This window comes from Ochotona curzoniae, unplaced genomic scaffold (assembly GCF_017591425.1).
Source record: "Ochotona curzoniae isolate NIBS_2020 unplaced genomic scaffold, NIBS_Ocur_1.0 scaffold_3835, whole genome shotgun sequence".
Lineage (NCBI taxonomy): Eukaryota > Metazoa > Chordata > Mammalia > Lagomorpha > Ochotonidae > Ochotona > Ochotona curzoniae.
Window position 1 is genome coordinate 22,599,853 of NW_024467114.1, and position 27,190 is coordinate 22,627,042.

The window sequence follows — 27,190 nt, forward strand, 5'->3', positions numbered from 1 at the left end:
AACTAAAACCAGGAGCTAGGAGCACACGTCAGGAATCTGCTGCCTCCCAAGGCCCGCATTGGCAGGAGGCCCCAGTTCAGAGCTGGAGCCAAGAATACATCCCAAGTACTGTGATATGGGACCAGGCATCTGGAGCCCTAGACCTGATGCCCACCCCTCACGCTGTGCCTCAGCAGTTATCTTATCCACCCATTGCTGCTCCCATCACAGTGAAATCCTCTGGAGACAGAGCTTATCCTGTTGGGGTTCAACATTCCCAGGCCCCTGCCACTGTGTCCGGGTGCAAAGATGGTGCCCAGTGCTTCATGTTTTGTCTTATTCTGCTGACCCCGAGAGGCGATGGTGACTCAGTTTGTCTGTGAGGAAAGTGATACTGGAGCAGTAAAGCTTGCACCCTACCTAGTGGGTTGGGAACTAGTGCTGAGGGCCATTCGCCATCCCTGAGGTCCTTGAAGCAGAAGTCGAAAGAGCAGAAGGTGGGGGGGGGGTTAAGGGAAGGATGCAAACAAAGGTTCACAAGTGTGCAGCGTGTGTTCCATGAGAAAAGCAGCTCAGGGTGGCTGGAGTGCAGGTGTGTGGAGGGGGTGGGACGAGAGATAGGAGAGGCTGGACTGTGATAGACTCATGTGTGTGGGGTTTTGCCATCTGGACATGGGCTGTCTCCTGTAGTGTGCGCTACCGGGAGCCTGTGGCGTTTTATAGGAGAAGTGAAGATGACAAGGTGGGAAGCGCCTGTGCCTCCGGAAGCCAGCCAGTCACACAGACGAGGCAATGGACTGGTTCATATGTAGTGAGGGAGGCTTTATGGTGTGCAAAGTTCTGGGATACAGAGAATTAGACAGCTGGGATCTGCCTGCAGGGTGCTTGGGTCCTCTTGTGTTGGTATTTGTGGTGGAGAAATTTGTACATGAATAAGAGGCCAATTCTATATACAGGTCATGAGGCATGGGAGGGCAAGGGGAGTTCTCATTGTGGACATACTGGGCACATGGACATGCTGTTTGGGTCAGTTGCATTCCAGAAGGTTGCTGCTGGGCAGGTGACAAGATCTGTAAGAGGGAGGATAATAGTGCTGCAGAATGAGACCCTGGGATCTGGTCTAGGATGGAAGTCTGGCTTGGCCTCATTTATCTTAGAGACTCATTTCTTCATTTGTTTGGAAGTCAGAGTTGCAGAAAGGAAGGCATTGGAAAAGGCTGCAGTGGGGATATGGCAAGAGATGCTGGGAGGCTCCCCAGGGAGTGCTGTGGTCTGTGGAGCACCTGAGCAAGGTGCTGGCTATTTGAAGCTGACAGTCTGGGGTGGAACTGAAGGAGCGGTAGGGTCTTGGGTTCTATTTCAAAGGCAAGACCCAGGGATTTGCTGAGGAAAGGGCTGTGGGAGTAAGAAAAATCAAGGTCATGTCACATGCTTGCCATGATCAGCCTTGGTTGGGGGTGGGGGTGATTTGGTGGTGCCACTCACTGAGATGGGAAACCTGGGGACAGAGCTTGTTTTGGGGAGCTTGTCAGATGAGTCCTAATGCACACTGGTCTTAAGTCCCCAGGAGGCAGTGGGCATGAAAACCACAGGGGTTCTGGAGACTCTGGGGAACTGTTCCCAAAGGAATTCAGCATGGGTATTTTTCAGTGCTCCGATTGCCAAGCCAATATACCTGTCTTCAGTTTGTAGCATCTCCTTCCCACCTCCAAATTCTTCAAACTTTCATGCAGACTAGAAAATGAAATGTCAGCTACAAGGCTCGTAGGTTTCTGGACTGAAGAGAAATCCCAGCAGTCACCACTACCAGTGTCCACTCTAGGGCTTTTGTGTCTTTGTGGCCATGCCTGGCTCCTTCCACGATTTACCAGCCCTTTGATTGGTGGCCTGTGTGTGCCAGGCCTTGTGCTAGGCTGGAGGGAGAAGGGATGTGGTTCTACTGAGGGGAGTTCAGTTTAGTGTACATCTGGGTCCCTGGCCTGAGGGCCTGGTGTTCTGGGTCTAGGCCTTTATTCTGATGCATTTTGATTTGGCCAGCCTGCAGCCAGTTGGTAATGATGCAATGATTTATGCTTCTGGACATAATAACGCTGGCAGTGCATGCTTGAGCTGATGTGTGTGTGTGTGCATATATAAGCATTCCTGTGTATGCATGCATGTATGCCAGCTCTCATAAGCTCAGGTTACTAAGAGGAGCTCAAATGCAAATGGAACAGCTCAAATCCGGTCCTGTGAGGCTGGTTTCTTTGCTCAACTCTTGGGATCTCCCTGTGCTTTTTGGGCTTGTGCCCTGCGGCTGGCCGCTTGCTCAGGTGGCCGGGGGACCTTCCAACTCAGCTCTGTTGTATTGCATGCCTCATGTCCAGGTGGTGAGTTTCTTTCTATCACTCTCTGCCTCCCACCGCACACACTGTCAGTGCCCACCTGAGGTGGGTTCCTGGGTCATGCTGTGAGCAGTTCTCAAAGCATTCCACATGAGCATGTTTTCAAAACAAGCCAGGGATTGCCAAGGAGCTCTTAGTAAGTATGTGTGGCTCTTCTGTTTCAAAGTGGGGTTGTATCCTTCAGCATCTGGTGACGTCAAGTGTGCTGCCTGGATCACCAGCCATTGGCAATCCATGGAAACTTGTTAAAAATGTTAATGCTTGGGTCTTTTCCTAGAGAGACTGGAAAAGAAACTGCTTGTTAACAAGAGACCCACACGGCTCCACATGTGCTTGAGTCTGAGACATGCTGAGTTAGATGCCAGTCAGCCTTTTGCAATATGCTTGATCTGTGGATGACCCTGTGGTATACCATGCAGGGGGCAGTTCCCAGGGCCCCATCACTTCTCCTGAGACTCCCCTCAGTCCTAACTAAGGAAGGAGATTTGGCTCAGCCTGCGGATCCCTGTGGCACTAGGTAGTGGGCTGCCAAGACTCTTTAAACATAAACATACGTTCTCCTGTTTTGGTAATAACTTAAGAGACATGACGCTCGTGGGGAAAAGGGCTTGGGATATTTTTGTCACATGAGGAGGGAGCAGGGCCTGTCAGTTTGGAGAAGAGAGTGCTTAGAGGTCTGAATCTCTGATGGTTGTCAGCAGAGTTTGGAAGGAGAAGGGAATTGGACCTGTTGTGGAAGGGTCAGTGTGGAGATTGAGCAAGATGCCTCGTTATGGAACCTTCCCTCCCCTGTCTCCCACCTGCTACCTAGGCAGAACTGCTGAAAAGCTGTCTGCTGGGAGGAGGAGCTCACTTCCTAGAGGCAGGGCAGGCATGAGCTGGCACTGCTCGGGGTGTTGTAGGGATGTGTGCATGAGATGTAGAGCTGGACCAGGCAGTTTAAAAACATATTTTTGAATAATGTTCACCATTACCCAAAAGGTGTCTGGAGACAGCAGGGAAGGGAGTCAGGGTATAGCCTCGCTCTTTTCTGAGTACAGAGTTTGCTGAAGCTTAGTGCATACGTGGAAGGCAAAGAGGCCAAGTGCCAAAGACATCAGACATGTCAGGGCTTTGGTGGGGGCTTGGTCTCATAACTCTATGCTCCTTGAAGAATTATACAGTATCTCTTTTTAAAGATATTTATTTCGGGGCCCAGCACGGTGGCCTAGCGGCTAAAATCCTTGCCTTGAACATGCCAGGATCTCACATGGACGCCAGTTCTAATCCTGGCAGTCCTGCTTCCCATCCAGCTCCCTGCTTGTGGTCTGGGAAAGCAGTTGAGGACAGCCCAAAGCCTTGGGACCCTACACCTGTATGAGAGACCCGGAGGAAGCTCCTGGCTCCTGGCTTCGGATCGGCTCAGCTCCAGCTGTTGTGGTCACTTGGGAAATGAATCATTGGGTGGAGGATCTTCCTCTCTGTCTCTCCTCCTCTCTGCATATCTGCCTTCCCACTAACAAATAAATAAATCTTCAAAAAAAAAAGATATTCATTTTGGGATTGGTGCTGTGGTGCAGGAGGTAAAGCTACTGCCTGTGGTGCTAGCATCCCTTATGGGTGTGTTTAGTCCTGGCCATTCCACTTCTGATCAATTCTGCTGATGTGCCAGGGGAAGCAGTCAAGGATGACTGGGGTCCTAGGGCCCCTGACCCATGTGGGGGACCCAGAAGAAACTCCTGGTTCCTGGCTGTTGTGCCCCTTTGGGGAATAGACTAACAGATGGAAGATCTCTCCCTCTCTCTGTAACTCTGTTTTTCAGGTAAATAAATCTTTAAAAGTATTTTTATTTGAAGAGTATAGATCTCTTATTGGTTGGTTTCCTCCAAAATGAGCATCAGAGCTAGGGCTGTGCTAGGCTGAAGCTGAGAGTCTGGAATTCAGTTCAGGTGTATTACATGAGTGGCAGGGACCCAAGTGTCTGAGCTATCACTTACTCTGCAGTGTACATAGCAATAGAGATCTGGCATCAGAAGCAGAGCCTGAACGCCAACCCACACATTCTGATGTGGAATGCAAGTGTCTCAGGCAGTGTCTTAACTACTGTACCAAGTGCCTGTTCTTACCCAGTCCTTCTGGGGTTCTCTTTATTAAATGGAAATGGCAGTCTTAAGAAGTGTGAAGGCAGAGATCATACTGGGTGCTTTTAGATTTATTTGGTATCTTCAGTTTATTCAGGGATTGCTACACATGTTTGAAGAACTGAATGGACTTTGACAGCACAACTGGGGAATCAGGGAGGGAAATGTCCTTGCATCTTCCTGTTACCTCCTTCCATTCTTGGCCCTTGTTGCACTGTGCGTGGTTGATTGAGAAGGCAGTCATCGATTCAATAAACATTGTGTGTCAGGCATTTGGGCACTGGGTTATGGTAATGGTGCTATGGTCAGAGAATCCACGCCTATGTGGGATTTATACTGTAGTGGATGGAGAAAGACAGAAATTGTAGATAAATGTAAATAAAATGTAGAACATTTAGGACAAATAAAATCATAAATAAATCTAAATAAAACGTAAAACATTTGAATGGGTGGTGGAAGAAAGTGCTGTATGGAAAGGATATGGGGAGTAGGGGAAGGAATCAGTAGGGTGATGTAATCTCAAGAATTGGCTAAGGAAGACCACTTAGAGGTAACACTTAGGAAAGATAATTCATGCTGGTCTTTGATTGATTTTTATCCCTAGTATTTTTAAAAAGATTTATTTTTTATCTGAAAGGCACAGTTATATAGAGAAAGAAAATGAATGAATGCACGAGTCTTCCTTTTGCTGGTTAAATACCTTAATGGCTACAATGGCTGAAACTGAGCTCATCTGGGGCCAGGTGTGTCTTCCAGGTCTCCTACAGGGACTTGAGCCATCTTCTGCAAGCTATCCCAGGCCATTAGCAAGGAGCTGGATTGGAAATGGAGCAGCTGGGACTTGACACCCATAGGGGATACTGGCATTGTATGTGGAAGCCAGCCTCCTAAGCCACAGCACTGACTCCCTCCTCCCAGCATTTCTATCTTAATTTCCCTGCTGTTGCTTGGGTCCTTACAAGTTGAAGGGAAGGGGAGTTGAGATCAAATACCTGTGAGGCATTCCAAGCTTGTTTCTACAATAACTAGGGGAGGTACCTTGATTCCATTAGAAACCTCATTCCAAATTTCTTCTCCAAAGCAGCTTACCTGGACCTGATTCAGAGCTGTAGCCCAGTCGTATCCAATCAGTGTGTCAGACAGATTTCTTTACAGGAAGTTAGGCTCTTCCTTGAGTTTGTTCTCTCAGTGTGTTTGCCCTGACACCCAGCACCCCAGCTGTGTTTATGCTCATTTGGGTTCTAGGGCTTCCAAAATAAGGGAAGCAGTGTTTCTGGTGCTAGTTTTGATTACAAAGCAGTGTGCACCTGCCCAGATCATCACCACCACTGTTTGGCCCATCCTACCATTCCCTTCATTCTCCCCTATCCCTTCCAACAGCCTTGATTGTACATGACGTCTCTGGAACACCAGAGCCCCCTTAGATGCCTGGGAGTCAGGTACTGCTTGCTCCGAGTTGACTTTCCATCTCTCTGCCTCCTTCTTACTACTCTTTGTGTGGTCAGTCCTGACATTGAGATTTCTTTCTCACCATTTTTTTTTGAGGGGAGGGAGAAGCATACAACAAACACACTAGAGAAATAATTTGTTTATAATGCTTCTTTTCAGACATTAGTGTGGCCAAGTGGCTTCTAAGGCATTGTTTAGAAACCCATCCCACCTGCAGTCATTCCAAGTCAGTGGATCTGGAATGAGGCCACAGAATGCTGCATCATCATCATCACCATCATCATCATCATGTCAGTTCACTGACTAATCAGAATTGAATAAAGCAAGACTAAAGAGCATATTTCACCTCCTTCTCTTGCTTACATTTCAAGGCTGAATCCTCTGTGGCAACCTGCCCAGAGTCTAGTTTGATACAAACTCAGTACATATGTGGTGGAGGTTAGGGGCCACTTGAGGCCAGTCGTGTTCTAAAGAACCCTGCAGCATGGGAACTAGTTTACCTTCATTACTGTGCCTGCGAATACAAACAGGTAAAATTTTCCCAAAGGAGAAGCATACCCGATTTAGGACTTTAATGACAAAAGAGGAGCATTCTGAGAAAAGGAAAGTGTCTGAGCTGTGCTATGTCCCTGGATGTTGCTTTTATAAAGCTTTGCATAGCTACCATTTGTCAATGTTTCTCATTATGGCTTGTTCAATGGAAATACTTGGGAACTGAAAAAACACTACTGTTGGTCTCCCATCTCTAATTTCCACTTGGTCTATGTGTGACCTGAGCTTTGGGAGTTTGTAAAGTTCCCTGAGTGACTTTGATGTGGCTAAGGTTGCACATTTCTGACTAAAGTGTGTGGAACTCCCTGGAGAAGGGGGTGAGGGATACATTTTTTGAATCTTACAGGAGTCCTCTTGGACTAGACATAACAGGTACCTTGGATTCTGTGATCAATTTGAAACAGATGTGTGCATGTATAAACACACACATACACACACATATATATCTATATATAATATAGATAGATATATAAAATACACATTTTGAAAAAGAGCAAAAGTTGATCACTTTTCATGCTTTTAATATTTTTTCCGGCTATAAGCATGGTGCATGCTTACTATAAACTATTGAGTTTATGGAGAAAAATGTGAAAAATTTTATAGCTCTTCTATTAAGTGAGTACACAGAGGAAATAAATGTGTGTGTGCGCAAGCGTACATATCTGTGTCCTCAAACACCATACCACTGGTCTTTCTGCCAACATCCACAGATAGCCTAGACGTATGTCTCCATATCAATAGAATCCATTATATGTTCTGATCTGGACCCTGTTTATTTTGCCTAATCGTATAGCATGGATAACCTTGCATAAACCTACATAATCATTTTTATAAGATCTCACGTATTTCAAGCTCCACTTCTACGTGTTTAAGGGAATATCAACATTATGATTAAAGCTTGCTGCTTGTTTTTAAAAAATGCATCTTCAGGGCCTGGCATGATGGCTCAGTGGTTAAGGTCCTCGTCTTGCATTCCGGGGATCCCATATGGGTGCCGGTTCTGGTCCTGGTGGCCCGGCGGCCTGGCTTCCCATCCAGCTCCCTGCTTGTGGCCTGGGGAGTGAATCATTGGATGGAAGCTCTTCCTCTCTGTATATCCGCCTTTCCAATAAAAATAAAATAAATAAAAAAAATGCATCTTCAAGGATGCATTTTGAGCCAGCCAGGTAAAGACACGGGGAGGGATGTCCTAGAGTAAGGGGACAACAGGAAGGTGGGGAGGATATGTAAAGGGCATGTTTGACATTTGCCAGTTTGGTGCATATGTCTGGGCACTGCAAAATCTTCTGGACGATAACAGTGGAAGAGTAAGTTGGAGCTGGGCTTTTGATTCTAGGCTGGTTTGACCTGATTGTGTCTTGTAGCTGCTGGTTGATCACTAGAGGCCTTTTGGCAGGGGATGTGGCACTGGGTCTCTATGCAGGCACGTAAGGTTGATAGTGCAATTCACACTCTTTCTGGATAGAGGCATGTCTCCTAGAGGTTCTCTGGCCTTGATCTTGGTTCCTGCCTCTGCTGGAGTGATGTGGGTCTGGAGCAGCCAGCCATTCCTGTCCTTGGAAAGGGTGGTGGGGAAGGAGGTTGCAGCTGGAAGAGCAGGCAGTGGCTTCTGACATGAGACCTGGGAGAAACATCTCCAAGTTGAGCCTTTATATGATGGCCGGTGTTCTTGGCCACTGCAATGGTCTTTGCAGATTTTTTTTTAGGGGGGAACCCCACAAACTTGCTGTTTTTTTTTTCCCTTTCAAGGTCGATGTCTCTAAGGAGCACAGAATCTGAAATCAAGGACCAGAGAAAGTCATGTCTATACCAACTAGGGCTCGTTCCTTCTTTCTTATCCCCTTGCTATTTGCCTGCTTTGTTCTGGATTTCTTCTAGAACAACTTTAGTCAGAGAACTCTTGAGATTGTCTAAATGCTTATAAAATCCTGTGCATCTCTTATGTAACTCTGTGATACTCACTGTGGTTAAAGATGGTTAGTGGCAGAGCAGGCTGCTATTCTGAAGTATTTTAGATGTGGCTATGCTGGGAAGCAGGGCTGTGGATGGGAATTATTTACAAATGTTTATAGAAGACAGCTCTTAGAACTCCTGATTCCTTTATGAAGATCCTTTTTTTTTTTTTACAATTTGTTTGGCCTGCAGTTTAGTAATTCTTTGATTTCTTTTTCCTTTTTTGAAATGTTGAGTGAACAATGATGGAAGCTGGATGCAATGTCACCTCCCCCTGCTGGTCATTTTCCTGCAATGTCATATTTATAATGGAGACACCATGAGACAGTGTTAATCATTAGAATAAACAGAGATTGAGACTAAATGATGAACTGGAAAAAAATAGTCCTAGCGCAGGATATTTTAAAATGTCTGACTTTGTAAGAAGGGGAAGGGGACTTCTTTGGACTCATTGCATTGTTTGAAAAATGATGTAGTAAGTTAGGAAGTAGGTACTTTTGTCCTTTAATTACCATTCGTCATCCGTTAATGAGTCCATTTGCCATGTCCTTTCTTCTACCCATGCATCGAGTGCATTTTTTTCTGAGCAAAAATGAATAGTTTTTTGGTGCTGCTTGGTCTGAGTATTCATTCAAGTAGATATACTTTGTATACACAAAACAACCAGGGTATAATCTTCGTGAGAGTTAGAAGTGATATTTAAAGAGAATGAAACTTGTGATTCTACTTAATAACTGATCTTGTTCCCCACCCCCCACAAGGAGAGTTCATAAATTACAGGGGTAGGAAGTATGCCTCCTCCACAGGATGGTCAGCTGGGGGGAAACCATTTGGGGGACTCTTGGACCCAGCTTTTCAGGACTGTGCTCTAGACAATGTTCTGGAATACCCGTATTTGTGAACATATGCATTCAGTAGGTTTCTTAACTTGGTTGCTCTTTTCTGAACATGCTCCCCACTAACTCACCCAGTACTGCCCCCACCCCAAGCTGTGTGTGCAGAAGGGACACTTGGTTGAATATCTGATGTTAACTAAGTGAGTTGGAAGCCAGGTAATTTTTCTAGGAATATGAAACTAGATGTTAGCTAGGATGTCTTCATGTTTATTCAAATGTTCTAATCAAAATGAATGAAGCATTTTACCTCATCCTGGCATGGAGAGAAATCTGGAGTGAGAGAGAGTAAGCATGCTTTTTTGTTTTATTCACGAATGAAAATTCTCATATTGGGTCTGGTGCAATGGCTCCACTGGCTAATTCTCCCCTTTCACGCAGCAGGATCCCAGTTCCCTGGCAATGGCTCGGGAAAGCAGAGGGATGATCCAAAGCCTTGGGACCCTGCACCTGCATGGGAGACCTGGAGGAGGCTCCCACCTTTTGATCAGCTCAGTTCTGGCCATTATGGCCACTTGGAGAGTGATCCAGCAGATGAAGGATCTTTCCCTATGTATCTCCTTCTCTCTGTAGATCTATCTTTCCAATAAAAAAAGAAACAAACAAAAAGGACTTTCATGTAAGGTTCTATGTCAAAACAGCTGGACGTGCTGTTGAGAGCTGGGCAAGTTCTACAGACACTGGCGCCTCTTTGCTAACTGCATCCTCTGTTTTTCTTTTCCCAGTTGCAAATGAAGCTGGAGACAAGAATGCCAGACCCCTCGCACGCTTCTCCCGTAAGTGAATCTTGTTTCACTGATTTCTGGGCTCACTACACTTCCAGAGCCTGTTCCCCAGTGTGGTTCTGCCCCGTGATCCCACCAGGAGTTGACAAAGTAGGGTTGCTAGAGAGAGATGTCTTCTATCGGGTAATATTTCATCTGAACACAGAGCTGCCGCTCCTCTCCTATCTCTGAGCCTCAGTTGCTGATGTGGTTTCCCAAGTTGCTCTTGCACCTTGTGGGTCCAACTCCGGTCCTTATAGCAGCAGAAACCTAGAGCTTCTAGAAACCTAGAGCTTCATGATTCACCTCCCTGTGCAGACCTACTTAGTGGAGTCTGATTGCTCTCACATTAGAGCTTGCTGGCGGTAGTGCTTTCTCTGGGGTAACCTCAGAGTGCCCAATCGTGGCCTCTTAAAAAAGATCAAGTGAGAGGCAGCATGAGTAGTGTTACTGTTATGGTCTTATATTCATGGAAACATTGCTGTGACGGCCTTCACCCCGGTTTGGCCACATTTGGAAGCTTGGGTAGACTTGATGTTATTCAGTAGGTGTGGTGATATTGGCAAGGCTGTGAGCAAGCTGTGGAGGTTTCCTTGTCTCCGGATCTTGATCCCAGTGGCAGGGCAGGAGTCAAAAGTCTCGAAGGATTCCAGTGCCCATGTGATTGGCATGCATAAGATCCAACAAGCGAATGCTTTCTCTGCAGTGAAAACCTGGCTGCCTGCCGATGAAGGGAGTAGAAATACTGGACACTCAGTGGTACCGGCTGGAGGCACTCCCCAGCCTGCTGGGAGAGTTGTAATTATTTATTTTTTTAAATTTACTAATGTTGTCACTGCCATGCAGGTTTTTACTTAGAATAACTAAGTGATATTTTCCGGGCTTCCCCATCCGAAGAAGCACGTCACCACCTTTGTAAAAACACTGTTGTCTTTTGAGATCAAGGTGTGAGAGCAAAGAGGCAAGTTCCCAGCTGTGGCATTATTCTCCAGGGTCTGAGTAGGGCTACTCTGTGAGCAGTTTCATCTTTATCTTTTATGTTTTATTTATTATTTATTTTCATTTTATTTGGAAGGAGGGAGGCGAAGAAAGAAAGTTCTTCTATCTGCTCATTGTCTCACTAAATGCCTGCAGTAACAGTGGCTGGGCCATTCTGAAGCCAGGAGCCTGGGACATAACTCGGGTCTCTCATGTGAATAACAGGGGTCCAGCTACTGGAACTGTCACCTTCTGTGTCTCAGGGTCTGTATTATCTATTTTTATGTATATTATATTAAGTGTAATTTGGATTTAGAAGTAGAGACAGGGGCAGGCGTTATAGCAGAGTAAATAAACTGCTACCTGTAACACTGGCATCCTAGATGGGCATCAGTTGTGTCTTCGATGCTCCACTGCTAATGATTTGGATAAAACAGCAGAAGATTTTCCAGCTACTGGGCCCCTGCTATCTGTGTGGGAGACCCAAAAAAAAAACTCCTGGCTTCAGTCTGGTCCAGAGTTGGCTGATGTGGCTGTGTGGGAAGTGAACCAGCAGGTGGAAGATCTCTGTCTCTCCTTGTCTCTAACTCTGACGCCCCAAATAAATAAATACTTTTTAAACAAAAAAAGCAGAGCAATGTCTTAACTGCTGCATCAATATTCTGGCATGTAGTCAACATCAGTGTGTTAAAATGGAAAGCGTAATTTTCCTTGACAAATTTCTTCTAAACTCTGCCTTTTTGCTTGGTTTTTTGTTTTTGTTTTTTTTTTTTTTTAACTCGTAAGAAGTCTTAGAATGTTTTGGTCCTGGCTTCTTGGAAATTGTTTTTGTAGAATTGCAGTCTGATAATGAATGAGGACGAAGGGCTCACAGTCTAGAAATTGGGTAATAAAGCACTTGGTTCTCATTGGCTCAATTGTACATTGCCCTCCTACCTGGAGTTATTATTTTCAAAATAAATGCACTACCTCACAACTCAATGACAATGGTGGATATGCTTCTATCCTTTTTATTTCTTTGCTTCCTGAGTTGCAGTCGGGCAAACTAATGAGTTGGAACTCCCTCCTGACCGTGCTGTGTGCACTGCTGCGTACATCCCATTGGGCAATCCTGACACCTGTGACAAGGTGTAGGGCGGGGGAGGGAGGGGCATGGCCCTTGACCGTGAAGCCAGAGTGGGAATTCCGATGCAGCTGAGAGGGTGTCTTCTCTTGTCAGTGTTGTCCACATTCTCCTAACTGTGACTGAGTTACGAGGCAGTTATATCAGTGTTACGAAGATGAGCAAGAGCATAGGGGAGAGAATATCTATAGTGGAAGTAAAAGTCATTAGTGGCCAACTCACTAGATCGAGCTATTTCTGAAAACCATATAAAAAGAAAAAAAAATGTGACTGCAATGTCCCAGAAAAAGACACACGGCACGTCAGCAGTTACAGAGTGTCTGTAGTAGATACTAGCGAGGATAAAAAGAGGTGGGTTTTAGGCAAGAATAAGCGTTTCCTGGCATAAAATCCTCTGTTGGACACTCACCTTGCTCTGCCATGTCTGAAGTCTGATTTGAATGGAGTGCTCAGTTTGGGAAGACGGGAGGGGCTGGCATGATTGACAGCTCCTAGAGCATCAGAGGCTGCAGGACTGGTGCACACTGAGGTTTGTTTTCAGCAGGGCAGATGGAGAACTCTGACGCAGGCCCTGGGATTAGGTGGGGTGGGGTGGGAGGGGCAGAGGGCAGCAGAGAATAGCTCTGGACGGGGAGGCCAGAGGGTGTGCCAGAGGGCTTAAGGGCATCATGGCATGGATTTCCTGTGGCGCTGGATCCTACCACTGGCCCTGACCCCTCATTTCCTGCTGTGGTTTCCATGTCTTCACAGCCTAACTCTGAAGGAGCATCTTCCCGACAGCTGTAGGTACATAGAACAACATATGGTTCATGTCTTAGAATAGGGATTAGGTAGAGGGAGGAGGCAACAAGCGTGAGAAACTCAAAAGGAAATGGAGATGATCCCTTTCCCTTCAAAACATCCCTAGGAGTGACAATGTCCAGGAGAGTGAGGAGTGCAGGGTGGCTTCAACATGCTGTTGGACCCAGGGTATGTAGGTCTGCCAGATGGCTTGATATTGGCACCTGTTGTGAGGTCAGCAGTCCTGGAGTCTTATGTATGGCTTCTCCCTAGGGGCTAGGGCTTGACTTTTCTGTGGCTTTGGAACTTGAGGTCTTTTGAGTAGTGCAGATGCTATAGTTGGGAAGACTGCCCCACAAACATCTTCTTTCTACCAGCTCACTCAGGCTGTCATCTCAAGATTCCCATGTGAGTAGCAGAGACCTAAGTCATTGAACCATCACTTGCTGTCTAGGAGGGTGTGAATTAACAGGAAGCTGGGATAGGAGCAGAGCTGAGACTGAGCTCAGATACTGCCATTTGGGGTGTAGATCTCCCAAGCTGTTTCTTAACCACTTATAAAGTGCCTCTGGAGTCATTTGCCTGCTTGCCATTCCTCCCTACCTCTCCCCCTCCCGCCCTGCTCCATATTTGTTGGAGACTTTTGCATGCTAGGCCCTGGAGATTCACAGATGAGTAGCTGATCTAATCAGGGAGACAGAAAAGAGGAGCTATTGGGGCCAGTACTGTGGCACACTGGATTAAGATGTAGCCTGAGATGCTGGCATCCCATATTGGAGTCCCAGTTCTCTGCTTTCTGTTCTCTGCTAATACAACTGGAAAAGGACTGTAAGATGGCCCACGTGCTTGCACTCCTGCCACCTATGTAAGAGACCCAGATAAAGTCCTAGGCTCCTGTGGTTGGCCTGATGTGGCACCAGCCATTATAGCCACTTAAGGGAGACACGTGGCAAATGGATCTTGCTCTGTCACTCTGCTTTACAAATAGATAAAATTTATCAGTGTGTGGAGGGATCTGGTTGGGGCTTGCTTGATAAGAGAAGCTGGAGGTGTTGGATTGGCGTTCCTTCAGCCAGTTGAGGCAAGGAGTACTCAATGCTGTCACTTTGGAGAAGACAAGGAGTAGTTCAAGTTTTGGGTGGGTAAGCAGAGTTAACAGGTAGAGAAGCTGACTTGTAACCTTAAGAGATGAGGGATCCCACAGGTAAGGGAATAGAAGCCACATGTAGTGTTCAGACATGGCCACAGTGTGGCAGAAGCAGCCTGGATTTTAGTGTGCATTTGGTTTCCGGGAGACTTACACAGGTTCAGGGCAATGCAATGAGCTTTCGTTCGGGAGGGCTCAGGTATTGGAAGACACTGAGTGGAGGGAACACTGACTCCGAGGCTTGTGCATCTGGGCAATTGCATTCTGGAGTATTCTCCCCTAAATAAGGGGAGAGTAGATTCTTCTCAGAGATAAGCAACTGTTGACAAGAAAGTAGTGCTATCCAAAGCAGTGAGAAAATGAAGACTAGTTAGTCATTGCCATTCAGTTTGGCATCTTTTGCTTTTGGGAGGTACCAAAAAATTCAGGTTTTGTGGAGTATAAATTTTGCTGTTGAAGAGCAGGGTAGCCAGGGTGGAGGGATGAGGAAACAAGGGGGAGTCACTTGGATCTTCTGGGAAGGGTGAAGGGTGCTCACCCCTGGGAATAAGTGAGCAAGGGCGTGCAGTGAGAGTGCACCTGCTGGAGTGGAGGGTGAGGCAGCACTCCTCACGCATCCCACAGGGATGCCCTTTGTGTGAGAGCCCAGGACAAGCTCCAAATTATGCAGTACTGAAGGCCATCCAGAGAGCTCTTCTAGATTGGTTACTACAGTTAGAGGGATCATGGCAAACCCAGGGTGCTTGCAATGAGCCTGGGTGTGGCATGAACTCAGGACGGTGAGGACAGGAAGGGTGATGAGAGGATTTGAAGGACCATGAGCTGTGACTGAGACTGGTGGCAGGGTGCTCAGTGTTCTTGGGGGATATACACTGCAGGAAGCAGAGCCTGGACAGATGAAAGCAGGCGTGGCTGAAAGAATCTCGTAGAATAGTGAGCAGAACTGGGGAAGGAAGGTTGTTATTGCTATCATTTTACTTTAATGGAGGAACTCAGGGGCTGAGGGGGATTAGGGGAAGAGGGCCTAACTTTGGAATTGATGTTTTCCAGAGCATATGCCTTGGTTTTCTTTTCTAAAGTCCCTTCCCACCTAGTCCTAGTACTGAAAGCTTCTTAGCTGGCACAGCAGCCTTCTATGTGTAACTGTGTGTATGTCTGGATCATCATCCTGGAACTCTGTTTGTATTGTTAATGAATTGAATTTGTGTTTCAGAACAAAAGTTACTTCCAATTTGTGATCTCCCAAGATTTATTTCTCTGCTTCCCCACCAGGGGGCGTCACTGTTGTATTTCCCTTTCATCAACTACAGCTGTTAGCCTAGCAAGTCTTGTCTCAGTCAGCAGATACAGCTGTCTACCAAGAAAAGCTTCCAAGTTAGAGCTTTCAGTGATTCAGTGCAATGCTCATCACCCCATCCACACTCAAGTTTCCTCTATGGCACCTCTGTCACGGGGTCCTGAGTTTTCTGCAGGAACTCCTGCAATGGTAGAAGTTGGTTGGTCAGAGTGAAGGACTGCAGTGTATATGTTTGTGTGTGTGTGTGTGGGGGGGTGTGGCGGGGACTAAAACTCACTTTATTTTTCTCTTCTTGAAAGAGTCTGATGGGGGTTTTTGAAACACGTGTGCTACAATCAACCTCCAAGGATAGCATGCTGATGCTTAAGCTACGTCTAAAAATGGCTTAGTATTTCCACATAACCTATGTAATCCTCCCATGTTCTTCAAATTATCAGTGAGCTGCTTGAAATACCCAATACAATACACATGCTATGTAAATTGCTTCTATCCTATATTGTTTAGGGGGAAATGACAAGGAAAAGGTCTGTAATTATTCAGTTCAGGCACTTTTAGAAGGTGTATTTTCTGTCTGTGGTTGGTTTAATACGTGGGATATAGAACCCATGAATGTGGAGGAGTGATTGTGTATCCCCTGGGCCCTGGTGTATCGGGTAGCTGGTGAGCTGACCTCTAATACTATAAGTAGCTTCCAGGAGCTTTGGGGTGGAATGTAACTTCCATGTCAGCAGTCTTCTGAGATGCAGGTCGTTAGGCTCACATCACTTCTGCGTCCCCTTTAGATATTCAAAGATTCCTTATGCTTGTGTATGTGAAGCTCTGGTTCTGATCCCCACTCCTGGTTGTTCCCCTATGCATGTTTTTGAGTATCTCTTCATCTCTGCTGACGTATCCCTCAAATGCTATACATATCTTGCTTCATTTCCTTCAGAACACCAAAACCTCTTGGTCCAAGCTGAAGCTAATCAAAGGTGAAAGGATCAATGAGAAAGACAACGTTAGGCACTGCACTTACATAGAGACGGCTTGAATTCACGGTCCTCTTCAAAATGGTCCTTTAAGTCAGCTTCCAACCCATCATTTTAAAAAGGAGTTAGTTGTTTATTTGAAAGATAGAGAGATCTGTCTTCCATCCTTGGGTCATTTCCCAAATGGCTGTAATATTTGGGACCACGCCAGGCTGATGCCTGGAGTCAAGAGCTGGGTCTCTGACATGGGTGAAAGGAATTCAGTTTGAGCCATTGTCTGCTGGTTCCCAGGCATGTTAGCAAGGAACTGGCTCAGAAGCAGAGCAGCCGGGTCTTGAGTCAGCATTTCAAGTAAAGGGTGTGAGTGCCACCGTGCTTGTCCCTGCCAGTAATTCAGCTTATGGCTACCACCTCTTGATCTCCTCTCATGTCTTTGTCCTCCGATGTCTTCTGCACAGCATCAGAAACCTTCTCTGGATTACCTTTGTTACCCGTTGACACTGTAATCCCAAGTACCTCACCTTCTATTCCTTTCAACTGATTTTGTTTTTTTCTGGCCAAACTTTCTTCTCTCTGGATAGAAATTGTGGCATTATGTGGAGATTGTGACAATTATTTGCCCCTTTCTATTGGTGTATTAGTTTACACAGTTTAAAAAACTCACCAGAAAGTTTTGTGTGCCATGTGACCCCAAGGAGGATAAGGATGACATGGCTTGGCTCTTGGGTTCCAAGTACTGTTTCCTCTTACTTCTTCATGGCCACTTTTTTTGGGGGGTAAAAGAACATTTTTGATTCTAGCTAGAGAGAGTTTAGACACACACACATAGAAATACTGCGTAAAAATATTTAAAAATACGTAGTGAAACTTGCGGCAAAGAAAGGGTGCTTTAGAGGTATGGAAGTGAAGAAAGAGTTTAATGTCTGCTGACTCCACAGCTCTGTGGTGTGGAGCGGTGCTGCAAGGTCTGTGGAATCTGGTAGCACATGTTTTAGCATCTACACAAGGAAAGGAGAGAAGGGCTTGGACTGTGTATCCTGAGGAGTTGGATCTGACACTTGCGCCTAAGCTCAGACTGTTAAAAACATATGGAAGGTTGTGTTTTCCAAAAATATTTGCAACTTTATATTCCATCCCACATGTTCTTCTTGTAATGTGATGCTGACACGCTTTCCACTGGGATGCCTGCATTCTCACCCTTTCAGTCTGTGTGGCCTGGAAATGCAGCACAAATGTGTGTGATGTGACTCACCGAGTTAGACTATGAAAGATGATAAAGGTTCCTCCTGCTGCCTGTTTAAGAAAGGCTTGTCAGTCAAAGCCTGTCTTCGTACTGTAAGCAAATAGAAAGGCTCCTTGAACAAGCCACCTCGAACCCATCCTGAAGTGTAGGGTTGAGAACAAATACCTGGTTTTTCTCTACAGCAATTAAATTGGATGTGGTCAGTTACACAGCAAAAGATAACAGAGTTCTCCAACCTTAATGAAAGAGAAAAATGGCGCAGAGAAACAATATGGGGATCTGTTAACTTCCTCTTGTTCTTGAGATGAACTTTTTCCTAAGAAATTGAATCTACCCTCATGGTCCAGAAACCCTTTCAGACTGAAAAATGAATGAAAATTATTTTTGGGTTCAAATATTGCAAAAATCTTCTAAAGGAAACTCAAGTCATAAAATATTCTTCAAAAACAAGACCAAATAGATAGGAGCTCAAAACACAACATTAAAACAAAACAAAAAGCTGATGAGGAGCAGATTCTCAATTCAACAAATCGAGAATCAGGATCCTAAGAGATACAAGAATGACGCTGTGGGAGAACATACAAATGAAAACTATTTAAAAATGACTAAAGAACTAAATTGTAATAACGGAGTAAGACATGTGGAGAACCGATAGAACTTTGAGAATAGCAATATGGGAAGCATTAAACATACCAGCAAAACCAAAGGCAAATGCAATGTTATTTGACTGGAAGGACTAAAAAGAGAAATTAGGGAGCAGAGGAAAGATACATGCGAGGAGATTATCCTTACTGTAACACAGGGATATGGTGAACATGGAACAACGGCTCACTGCTTCAGAGAGCGGAGTGACAAGGTCCAGCATACATCACATAGGAATTTCACAATGAAAGATAAAACAGACTTTGAGAACAGTTGATGAATATCCATTAGCTGAGCACGTATTAGTGGTGTGAATCTGCATATGGAAATATCATACTCAGTTTTAGGCAGGGAAGGAAACATTGGCCTGCTGTTCGGCATCTAACAGGGAAGTTATACACAGTGAGAACACAATGAGACAATTAAAGAGAATTGGAAAGGAATAACGGGTTACCTGTTCCCCTAAACTGAGTGTGTTTTTTGAGTTCTCTGGAAGGTGGATGTGACCGTTTCTGATCACTAAGTTGTAAACAGATGTGGCAAAGGAACATTTCTGGAAATTTCACTGGCACTTTGTGTACCCTTTTACCTCTTTCATTTTTATCTCTTTTGCATCTGCTGCCTAGAGCATACCTGTGATACCTCAGCTTCAGCCACGATCTTGGGTCACAGGGATAATTGTCACACTGAAGGTTGATAGAGTGGTAAGCTGACAGCTTTGTGGAACAAGGCTGCCAGGTTCTGAAATGCCCATGTCCAGATTTTTTTTTTTTAAGATTTATTTATTGGAAAGTCAGATATACAGAGAGGAGAGACAGAGAGGAAGATCTTCCGTCTGATGATTCACTCCCCAAGTGAGCACAACGGCCGATGCTATGCCGATCCAAAGCCACGATCCAGGAACTTCCTCCAGGTCTCCCACACGGGTGCAGAGTCCCAAAGCCTTGGGCTGTCCTCAGCTGCTTTCCCAGGCCACAAGCAGGGAGCTGGAAGGGAAGCGGAGCTGCTGGGATTAGAACTGGCGCCCATATGGGATCCCGGGGCGTTCAAGGTGAGGACTTTAGCCGTTAGGCCACCGTGCCGGGCCCCCATGTCCAGATTTTTACATACAGAGATATGACCTTCTATCTTGTTTAACTTACTAGATTTTTGCATCCCTGTTATCCTGTCATATCTAATCTGATACATTTGCCCAGGGTTAATAATCACTGCAGGCTTCTCCATAGTGTATTTGGAAGGCAGATGATAAATAGTATTTATGTCGTGATGACAAAAAGCATTGTCACCCTGGAATTCTACACAGAGACAAATACCATTTAAGAGAGAGTGACATTTCCAGGAAAGTTCACTATGAGAGAATTTACCACACATGGATCTTGACTGAAAAATTAAGGGTATGCTTTAGAAAGGAGGCAGTTGAATTTAGAAAGAATAAACACAGGAAAAGGATGACCTATTATTTTATGTGATATACAGTCAAAACCTAAAAAGAATATTAGGATGATTGTTGCTGTTAAGTTTTTAAAAAATCTTTATTGAACTGTCTAACTCACTTATGATCATTTTTATTCATTTGAAGTATAGAGTTCATCGGCTTTTAGTTTATTCATGGAGTTGTACACTCACCATCATCATCATCATATTTTAGAAGTTTTTTGTCACTTGAGAAAGAAATCCTGCGTTGTATAAGAGTCACTGGTCTGAGACCTGCGACCCTCCCTACTCCTAGGAAACGATTCATCTGCTCTGGGCTTCTGAAATTTTGCTGATTTTGTTCACTTTATACAGATGAATTCAGGTAATGTGTGATCTGTTGTGATTGGATATTTTGACTTAGTGTGCTATTTTCAGCTTCACTCATGTTGAAGTGGGTATAAGAATACAGTCCCTTTTTATTGTGGAATAGCATTTTGTAGTATGGATAGAGACCATATTGTATGTTTCCTTGAATCAGTTGATGGGCACTAAGTAGTTAGTAGCTTTTGACTATTGTGAATAGTGTTACTATGAATATTTGAGTACACTTTTTTGGTGGATGTGTTTAGCTTGGCTATAAACCAGGGAATACAGTTTGCAGGGTTCTGAGTGCCTCCACGTTCAACCTTCTGAGAATCTGCCTAACTGTTTACCAAAGTGACTGTACCATTGTGCCATTTAATATAATTTTTTTTTAAAAAAAGATTTATTTATTGGAGAGTTAGATATACAGAAAGGAGGAGAGACAGAGGAATATTTTCTGTCTCACTCCCCAAGTGGCCGCAAAAGCTGGAGTTGTGTTGATCAGATGCTGGGAGCTAAGAGCCTCTTCTGGGTGTAGGGTCCCAAGACTTTGGGCCGTCCTCGACTGCTTTCCCAGGCCACAAACAGGGAGCTGGATGGGAGATGGGGCTGCTGGGATTAGAACTGGTGCCCATATGGGATCCTGGTGTGTTCAAGGCGAGGAGTTTAGCCGCTAGGCCAGGGCACTGGGCCCCTCAGATACAATTCTAAGAATATAGTCATATTCCCTTCCTCTCTCACTTTCCCTCTCTTCCTTTCATACTTTATTTTTTATTTTAATATTTATGATAGCATACTTTTAATTTACTTTACAATTATAGGTAATGCACCTCTAATCATAATATTAAATAAGTAAAAGGTAAGACCACTTTTCACAGTAAGTAGATGAAGGCTGTAAGCAGTAATCATAAAATGCCAGCTTCATTCTTATATACTGTGGATTTTTTGGTAGTCTATTAAATACCACAGAACAGAGAAAATATATTTTACTTGTGTTCTTCAGATTGGCTTATTTTAGTAAGCGTAGTGGCCTCCAGTTGCATCCATTTTATTGTAAACAACAGGATTTATGTTATGACTAGCATTTGTTCATGTGTGTGTACCACATTTTCTTTAGCCAGTCATCAGTTGATGGATATCTGCATTGATTTCATCTCTTAGCTATTGTGAGTTGAGCTGCTATAAGCTTGGGGGGTGGGGAGGGGAAGTAAAAGCAGCTGTTTCATATACTGATTTCATTTGTTTTTGGTAAATTTCCAGGAGTGGGATAGCTGGGTCATATCATATGGTAGAGCTAAATTCAGATTTCTGCAGAATTTCTGGCTATCTTCCATAATAGTTGTTCTAGTTTATATTCCTGTCACAGTGTATTAGGGTACTTTTTCTCCATATTTTCACCAGAGCTAATTGTTTTTTGATTTTTTGGAATGATACCCATTCTAAGTAGTGTTGGCATTTTCCTGATGGTTAGGGACCCTGAACATTTTTTTATATGTCTATTGTCCATTTATTTTTCATACTTTGGAAAATGTCTGTTAATTTCCTTTGCCCATTTCTTAATTGGAATGTTTTTTTTTTGTTGTTGTTGAGTTTCTTGAGCTATTTATAGATCTTAGATAAGTTACCTGTGCACAGTGTTAGCCAATTGTGCCAACAGCATTTGTTGAAGAGATCATGCTTTTTTTCCTGGATCTTCTTTCAATTTTTTTAAAAGAATTATTTGTTTTTGTTGCAAAGTTATATATATATATATACACACACACACATGTATATATACACATATATGTATATATACATATATATATATGAGACACAAAGAAATATCTTCCATCCAATGATTCACTCCTCAAGTGACCGCAACAGCCAGTGCTGAGCTGATCCAAAGCCAGGGGCCAGGCGCTCTTCTGGGTCTCCCACGTGGGTGTAGGGTCCCAAGGCTTTGGGCTGTCCTCGACTGCTTTTTCAGGCCACAAGCAGGGAGCTGGATGGGAAGCAGGGCTACTGGGACTAGAACTGGTGCCCATATGGGATCCTGGTGCATGTCCAAGGCAAGGAGTTTAGCCGCTAGGTCAGGGCCCTTTTTTTCTTTTCTTTTTTTCTTTTTTTTTTTTTGTCAAAGATTAGTTGGCTGTACATGTGTGAACTTCATTCTTGGGTTTCTGTTTTGTTACAATGATCTTCTTTGTTTCTATACCAGTACCAGATTGTCTTGATGACCACTGCCCTGTTACGTACTGTGTGATGCCAATGATAGAATATTCTTTAAATGATATAATTATCGATGATAGAATAATGGCTTTCAGGGATTACAAGATATGATAGATGAGGAAGAAAAGTGAATGTGGTTACGTAAATGGAACACAAGGAATCTTCTAGTGATGGGATGTTCTGTGAGTGTATAGCCTGCATCTGGTTAAGAAATGTGTTGTGCAGTGTTCAAATTGTTAGCACTTTGCGTGAAAGGTGCATGGAAAGGATGCCTTCAATTGGACTGAACACAGATTGAATGAACAAGTCCTCTTCCCAGCCAGCTCCAAATAAGGGAAGGAAATCCACTCTTCCCCTGAGATTCATACATTCTCAGTTACATTGCTGCAATGAAATTGGATGTATTTTCATCCATGGGATGTCCCATAAATTTGTCAGTCACACATTTCCGTGAAATCTCCTTTTCAGTGGTATTTGTGGAACACTTACTGTGTGCCAAGTGTTAAGTCTTGGCTAAACCATAGGTTGAAGTCCCTCGCGGCTGTGAAATGTGTACCTGCAGGAGGTTGATGTAAACCATTAAAAACTTAACTCTTCTTGTAGCTGTGCATCTTTTGGCGGCTCTGTTGAAATTCTCATTTTTACAGCTGCAGCTTTTGGGACTCAGGAAACAATTACTTAGTGTTTATGTCAATATGTTGATGAAGCTAGGTTCCCTAATCTATTACAGCAAGATAAGAAAGAAGGGCAATCTGATTTTGATGGTTAATGAATATAAAACCATATTTCACTAAAAACCATCACCTGTTATGCTGGAATCCATATTGGAGAGCCAGTTTAAGACTCTTTTGCTATTATTTCAATCCAGCTTTCTGGTAGTTTGCCTAGGAATCTCCCCTTTGAGAGATTCACATGGAGTTCCTGGCTTTGCCTGGCTCTGCCCAGGCTATTCGACCGCTCAGAGTGAACACCAGCAGATGGAAGAACTCGCTCATTCTCTCTCTTTGCCTTTCAAAAAGTAAATAAGCAAGTGTTTTTAAAGACCAGAGCTTGAGATATGAAGCAGTTAGGTCAGAAACTGAAGAAAGACTCCTGCATGATGTAATTGACACATGATTGAAAAAAAAAACCAGCCTGTGGAGGTGTTAATCCATGATTTAAATGTAGTTTCTTGCTGCTTAGAACCATCTAAGAGATATATGAGTCTTTACTCACCTTGGAAGACATTTTGGATGCAGGGGTATAAAAATGAGTAAGTCAAAGTTTTTTCCCTGTAAGTACTGCTAACAGATGACCCGTTGTCTTTGCTTTATTGCCAGCAATGGCTCATTTGGGTTTAGGGTAGAGAAATTCTCCCTTGAGATCAATGTATTACCCAAAGTATCTAATTCTCTGGAAATGTTGATTAAAATCTCCAAATCTTTAAGCAATTGCTTTCACACACTTTTATTTTTGGTCACAGCACAGATCACACACAAACGTGTCGGGGTTTCACATGATACATGCTTTCAGAGTACTTTTATATGTACCGTAATTATTGAAATTATTCCTACCAAGTTTTACAGTGAGGTTGAAAACCAGCCTTGGAAATTCCCAAAGGACTACTAGGCAGATTTACAAATGAATCATCCACCAGATGGTAAGACCTGAATTTCTGCCTGCTTTGAGACACTAGCACACTTTTATACATTGAACAATTTTTTACTAAATTATGGGGGTTGTATTAAATTGATGAAAGTATAAATTATAGGAAATGTTAAAGAATGCTATCTTCTCATTCAAGTATTCAGTTTAGATTAACCATTAACACAGTAACAAGTAGATTATATTCTTAATAAACTTGTTTTAATTAGTATGCTAAATGAATCCTATCAAAGCTCTTGAAAATAGTCTCCCTTTAATCTTGTGTACATTACTCTGATAAACAGACGTGTTCTGTTTCTGTATGACAAAGAGTAATGGCGAGCTTTTCTTTTTGGAAATGATGGTCTCACTACGCAGTGAACCTTGCACCAGAGGAAGTTCTAAGCAGATTTTGAAAATTCTCCAGGAACAATGCCCATTAGTTGTGTTCTTTCTGCTGATTTTATTTGGCAACCTGAGTAGATAGTGAAGCCTAGATTAACATCCCTACCCTGCCTTATGGAACACCACAAATTATATGAATTTTTTTTTGCTTTCCAGCTTAACTAGAGATAAACCCAAAGTGAAACACCGAACAAAACAAAGAGGTAGAGAAATGAAACACAAGTGATCTAATACAGCAGCTCACAGAGGAAAGATGTAACTGCTGTGTTTCATTCTTAAATGAGAATCAAGAAGATATTTGAAAGAATATTTAAAGGACACACTGTGTTCATGAAAAATAAATTTAAGTATCAGTAAAAATAGCACATACCTAACATATATCTAGGAAAAAACTGAATTATAGGCAAACATGTTTACCTACAAAAAAATAAACTAATAAGGCTTGGCATTGAATTCTCTTATACACTATTCCCACATAAATAGAGGAAAATAACAGAGAAATCTGTTCAGAGTTTAATGAAAATTCAATCAATCGATTTCCCAAATTGTTAGTGTTTGTCATCAGCCAGTGTGTCATTTTTGGAAAGAATTGTTCATGGGTGTATATAAGCCAATTGCAGCATGAGTCAGAATAAATGGTTAGAGGTGTGGCCTGTGTGGCATGGCTGCTAAATACTTGAAATGTAGGTAATATTAACTGATGAAACAATGTTGTGAGCATAAAGCATACACTGGTTTCTGATCAATGCAGAAGTATATGAAATCTAATATTTGTATATCAGTTATTTGTTTAATAACCAGGGGCATATGTTCATGGAGCAATGAAATATGCTGTTGTGACTGAGGAAGTATATATTAAATTTTGTTTCATATTAGTTAGTCTAAACTGAAATAATTACTTATGATGAATGGCTACTGTATTGGACAGAATAGCTTAGTAATGTAAGCAGAGAAGAAAGTAAGCTGTAAATAAATAGATCATCAAAAATAGTACACGGATGAGGATTAAAATGGCAGAGACAAATTTCTGCTAACAAATTTGAATATCTCTACAAAATAGCAATTTCCAAAGAAAAATACTGAGTTTCACAAAAAATAAGTTGAATATAAAAAAGGGAAGACTTTCAAAAAAATAGAGAAATAGTTTTTTTTTTCTAAAAAGATTTTGGATTCCAAGTTTTATTATAGGCAACTTTATTTATGATAGTCCCATGATTAAAAGAAAATGTGAAAGAAGAAAATAAACACGTATGTCCTTTTTGAATATAATTGCAAAAGCCTTAAATAGAATTATCAGATCAAACTTGTGAGTTTTCTATAGTAATAATACAATATGATCAAATTGAAGTTATTTGAATAATGCAAGGTGACTTAACTAGTAAAATTTTTAAATATGTGATCATGATATTATATACGCTTTCCTTTTAAGATTTGTATAAGATGGTCTCAACTCTTCAAATCCAGTTTCAATCACTAAGGTTTCTTTGAATTCTTCGAGAATTTCTTATTATTTCCTTTTTTTTTTTATGTCGAGCTTTTTTCCTATACTTTGTTTAGCAAATGTTGATTTACTTTTTTCAAGACAACAAATGAAAGATGAAACAGTCCATTTTTTGTAATTTCTAAATCCCTCTAGTACCACTTTCAGAAGGTAACAAGTGTATGGAGACATTAGTGCTTCTGGAATATTGGTTACATTGCAATTCCATGAAGCATTTAACTTAAACATAAGTATCAGACTGGATCCTCTGTCTGCTGCTTGACCCCCTAAGCAGCCACAATGGCCAGAACTGTGTCAATCTGAACCTAGGAGCCAGGAGCTTCTCCAGCGTGGGTGCAGGGTCCCAGGACTTTGGGCCTTCCTCTATCAATAAAACACATTTGTATTAATAGGTCAGAAAGAAGAAAGAGAAGAAAAATGCGACCCAAGAATTTCAGTAGATGGCAAAGCCATTTCTGATTTGTGTGTGTGTGTGTCCTGGAAAGAGGCAAGTCACTCAAACTAGAATATAGTATGGAAATTTACAGTAAAGCTACAGTAGAACTTTTTTTGAAGATTTATCTATTTTATTTGGAAATCAGTTACAGAAAGAGGAGAGACAGAGATCTTGCACCTGCTGGTTCCCGCCTCAAATGTCCACAATGGCCAGAGCTGGGCAGTTCCAAAGCTCCCTCTCTCCCTCTTTCATTCATTCTCTCTCTGCTCTCCCTTCCTCCCTCTCTCCTCCACCCTCTTTTTTCTCTCTGTCTGACTCTCCTCTCTGCCTCTCCCCCTCATTCCTTTTCTTCCCACCCCTCCTTCCTTGCTTCTCTCTTTTTCTTGTGTTTTCCTTGGGGGCTTTGTTTGCTGCACTTCTCCATCTTGTAGGACAGGGCTGCCAGTACTTGCTATCCAAGTGAAAAGGAAGGCTCCTGCCTTTGGCTTTGCATAATATCAAGAAAGAGCTTCATTTTTATAATGTCATTGTTTTAGCAAGCATAAGGCTCTTCACATGGACTTTACTGTGAACGCCCTTGATTTCTCTGTATCCCAGCCTCATTTTGCCACTGGAAGCTTTAGGAACTTCTCTTTCTGGAGAGGGGGACATATAAGAGGAAGTATAAATTTAATCTGTGTTCTGAAAGAGCAAGGTTTTATCTTACCCTTTCTGGAGAATTGAAACTCTGCTTTCTCTTGGCTTGGTGCGATTCTGAGTCCTTGTTCCTCTGCCAGCAGAATTGCTGTGCATTTTTATGGAGAGCTAAGTTGATAGGCAGACATCACCACATTACCTTGAGCTGCAGGTCATCAGACAGCTGCCATCAGCCACCCTGCAGAATGAATCTGCAGTTAGTTCTGATCTAGAGTCTTCTCATCTCATTTTCTTCTCTTGTCTCTCAACCCAACACTCACTTTGGCTTCT

The 27,190-nt window shown here is 43.2% G+C and overlaps 1 protein-coding gene across 2 annotated transcripts in view; it reads left to right on the plus strand.

The window, feature by feature from the left end:
* Nucleotides 1–27,190, plus strand: part of PDE1C (phosphodiesterase 1C) — a 418,728-nt gene that overhangs the window by 117,879 nt on the left and 273,659 nt on the right. For both annotated transcript variants that reach the window (XM_040964585.1, XM_040964586.1), the window contains exon 2: nucleotides 10,056–10,106. In XM_040964585.1, coding sequence (XP_040820519.1) covers nucleotides 10,056–10,106 — 51 coding nt within the window. The remainder of the gene's footprint in view (nucleotides 1–10,055; nucleotides 10,107–27,190) is intronic.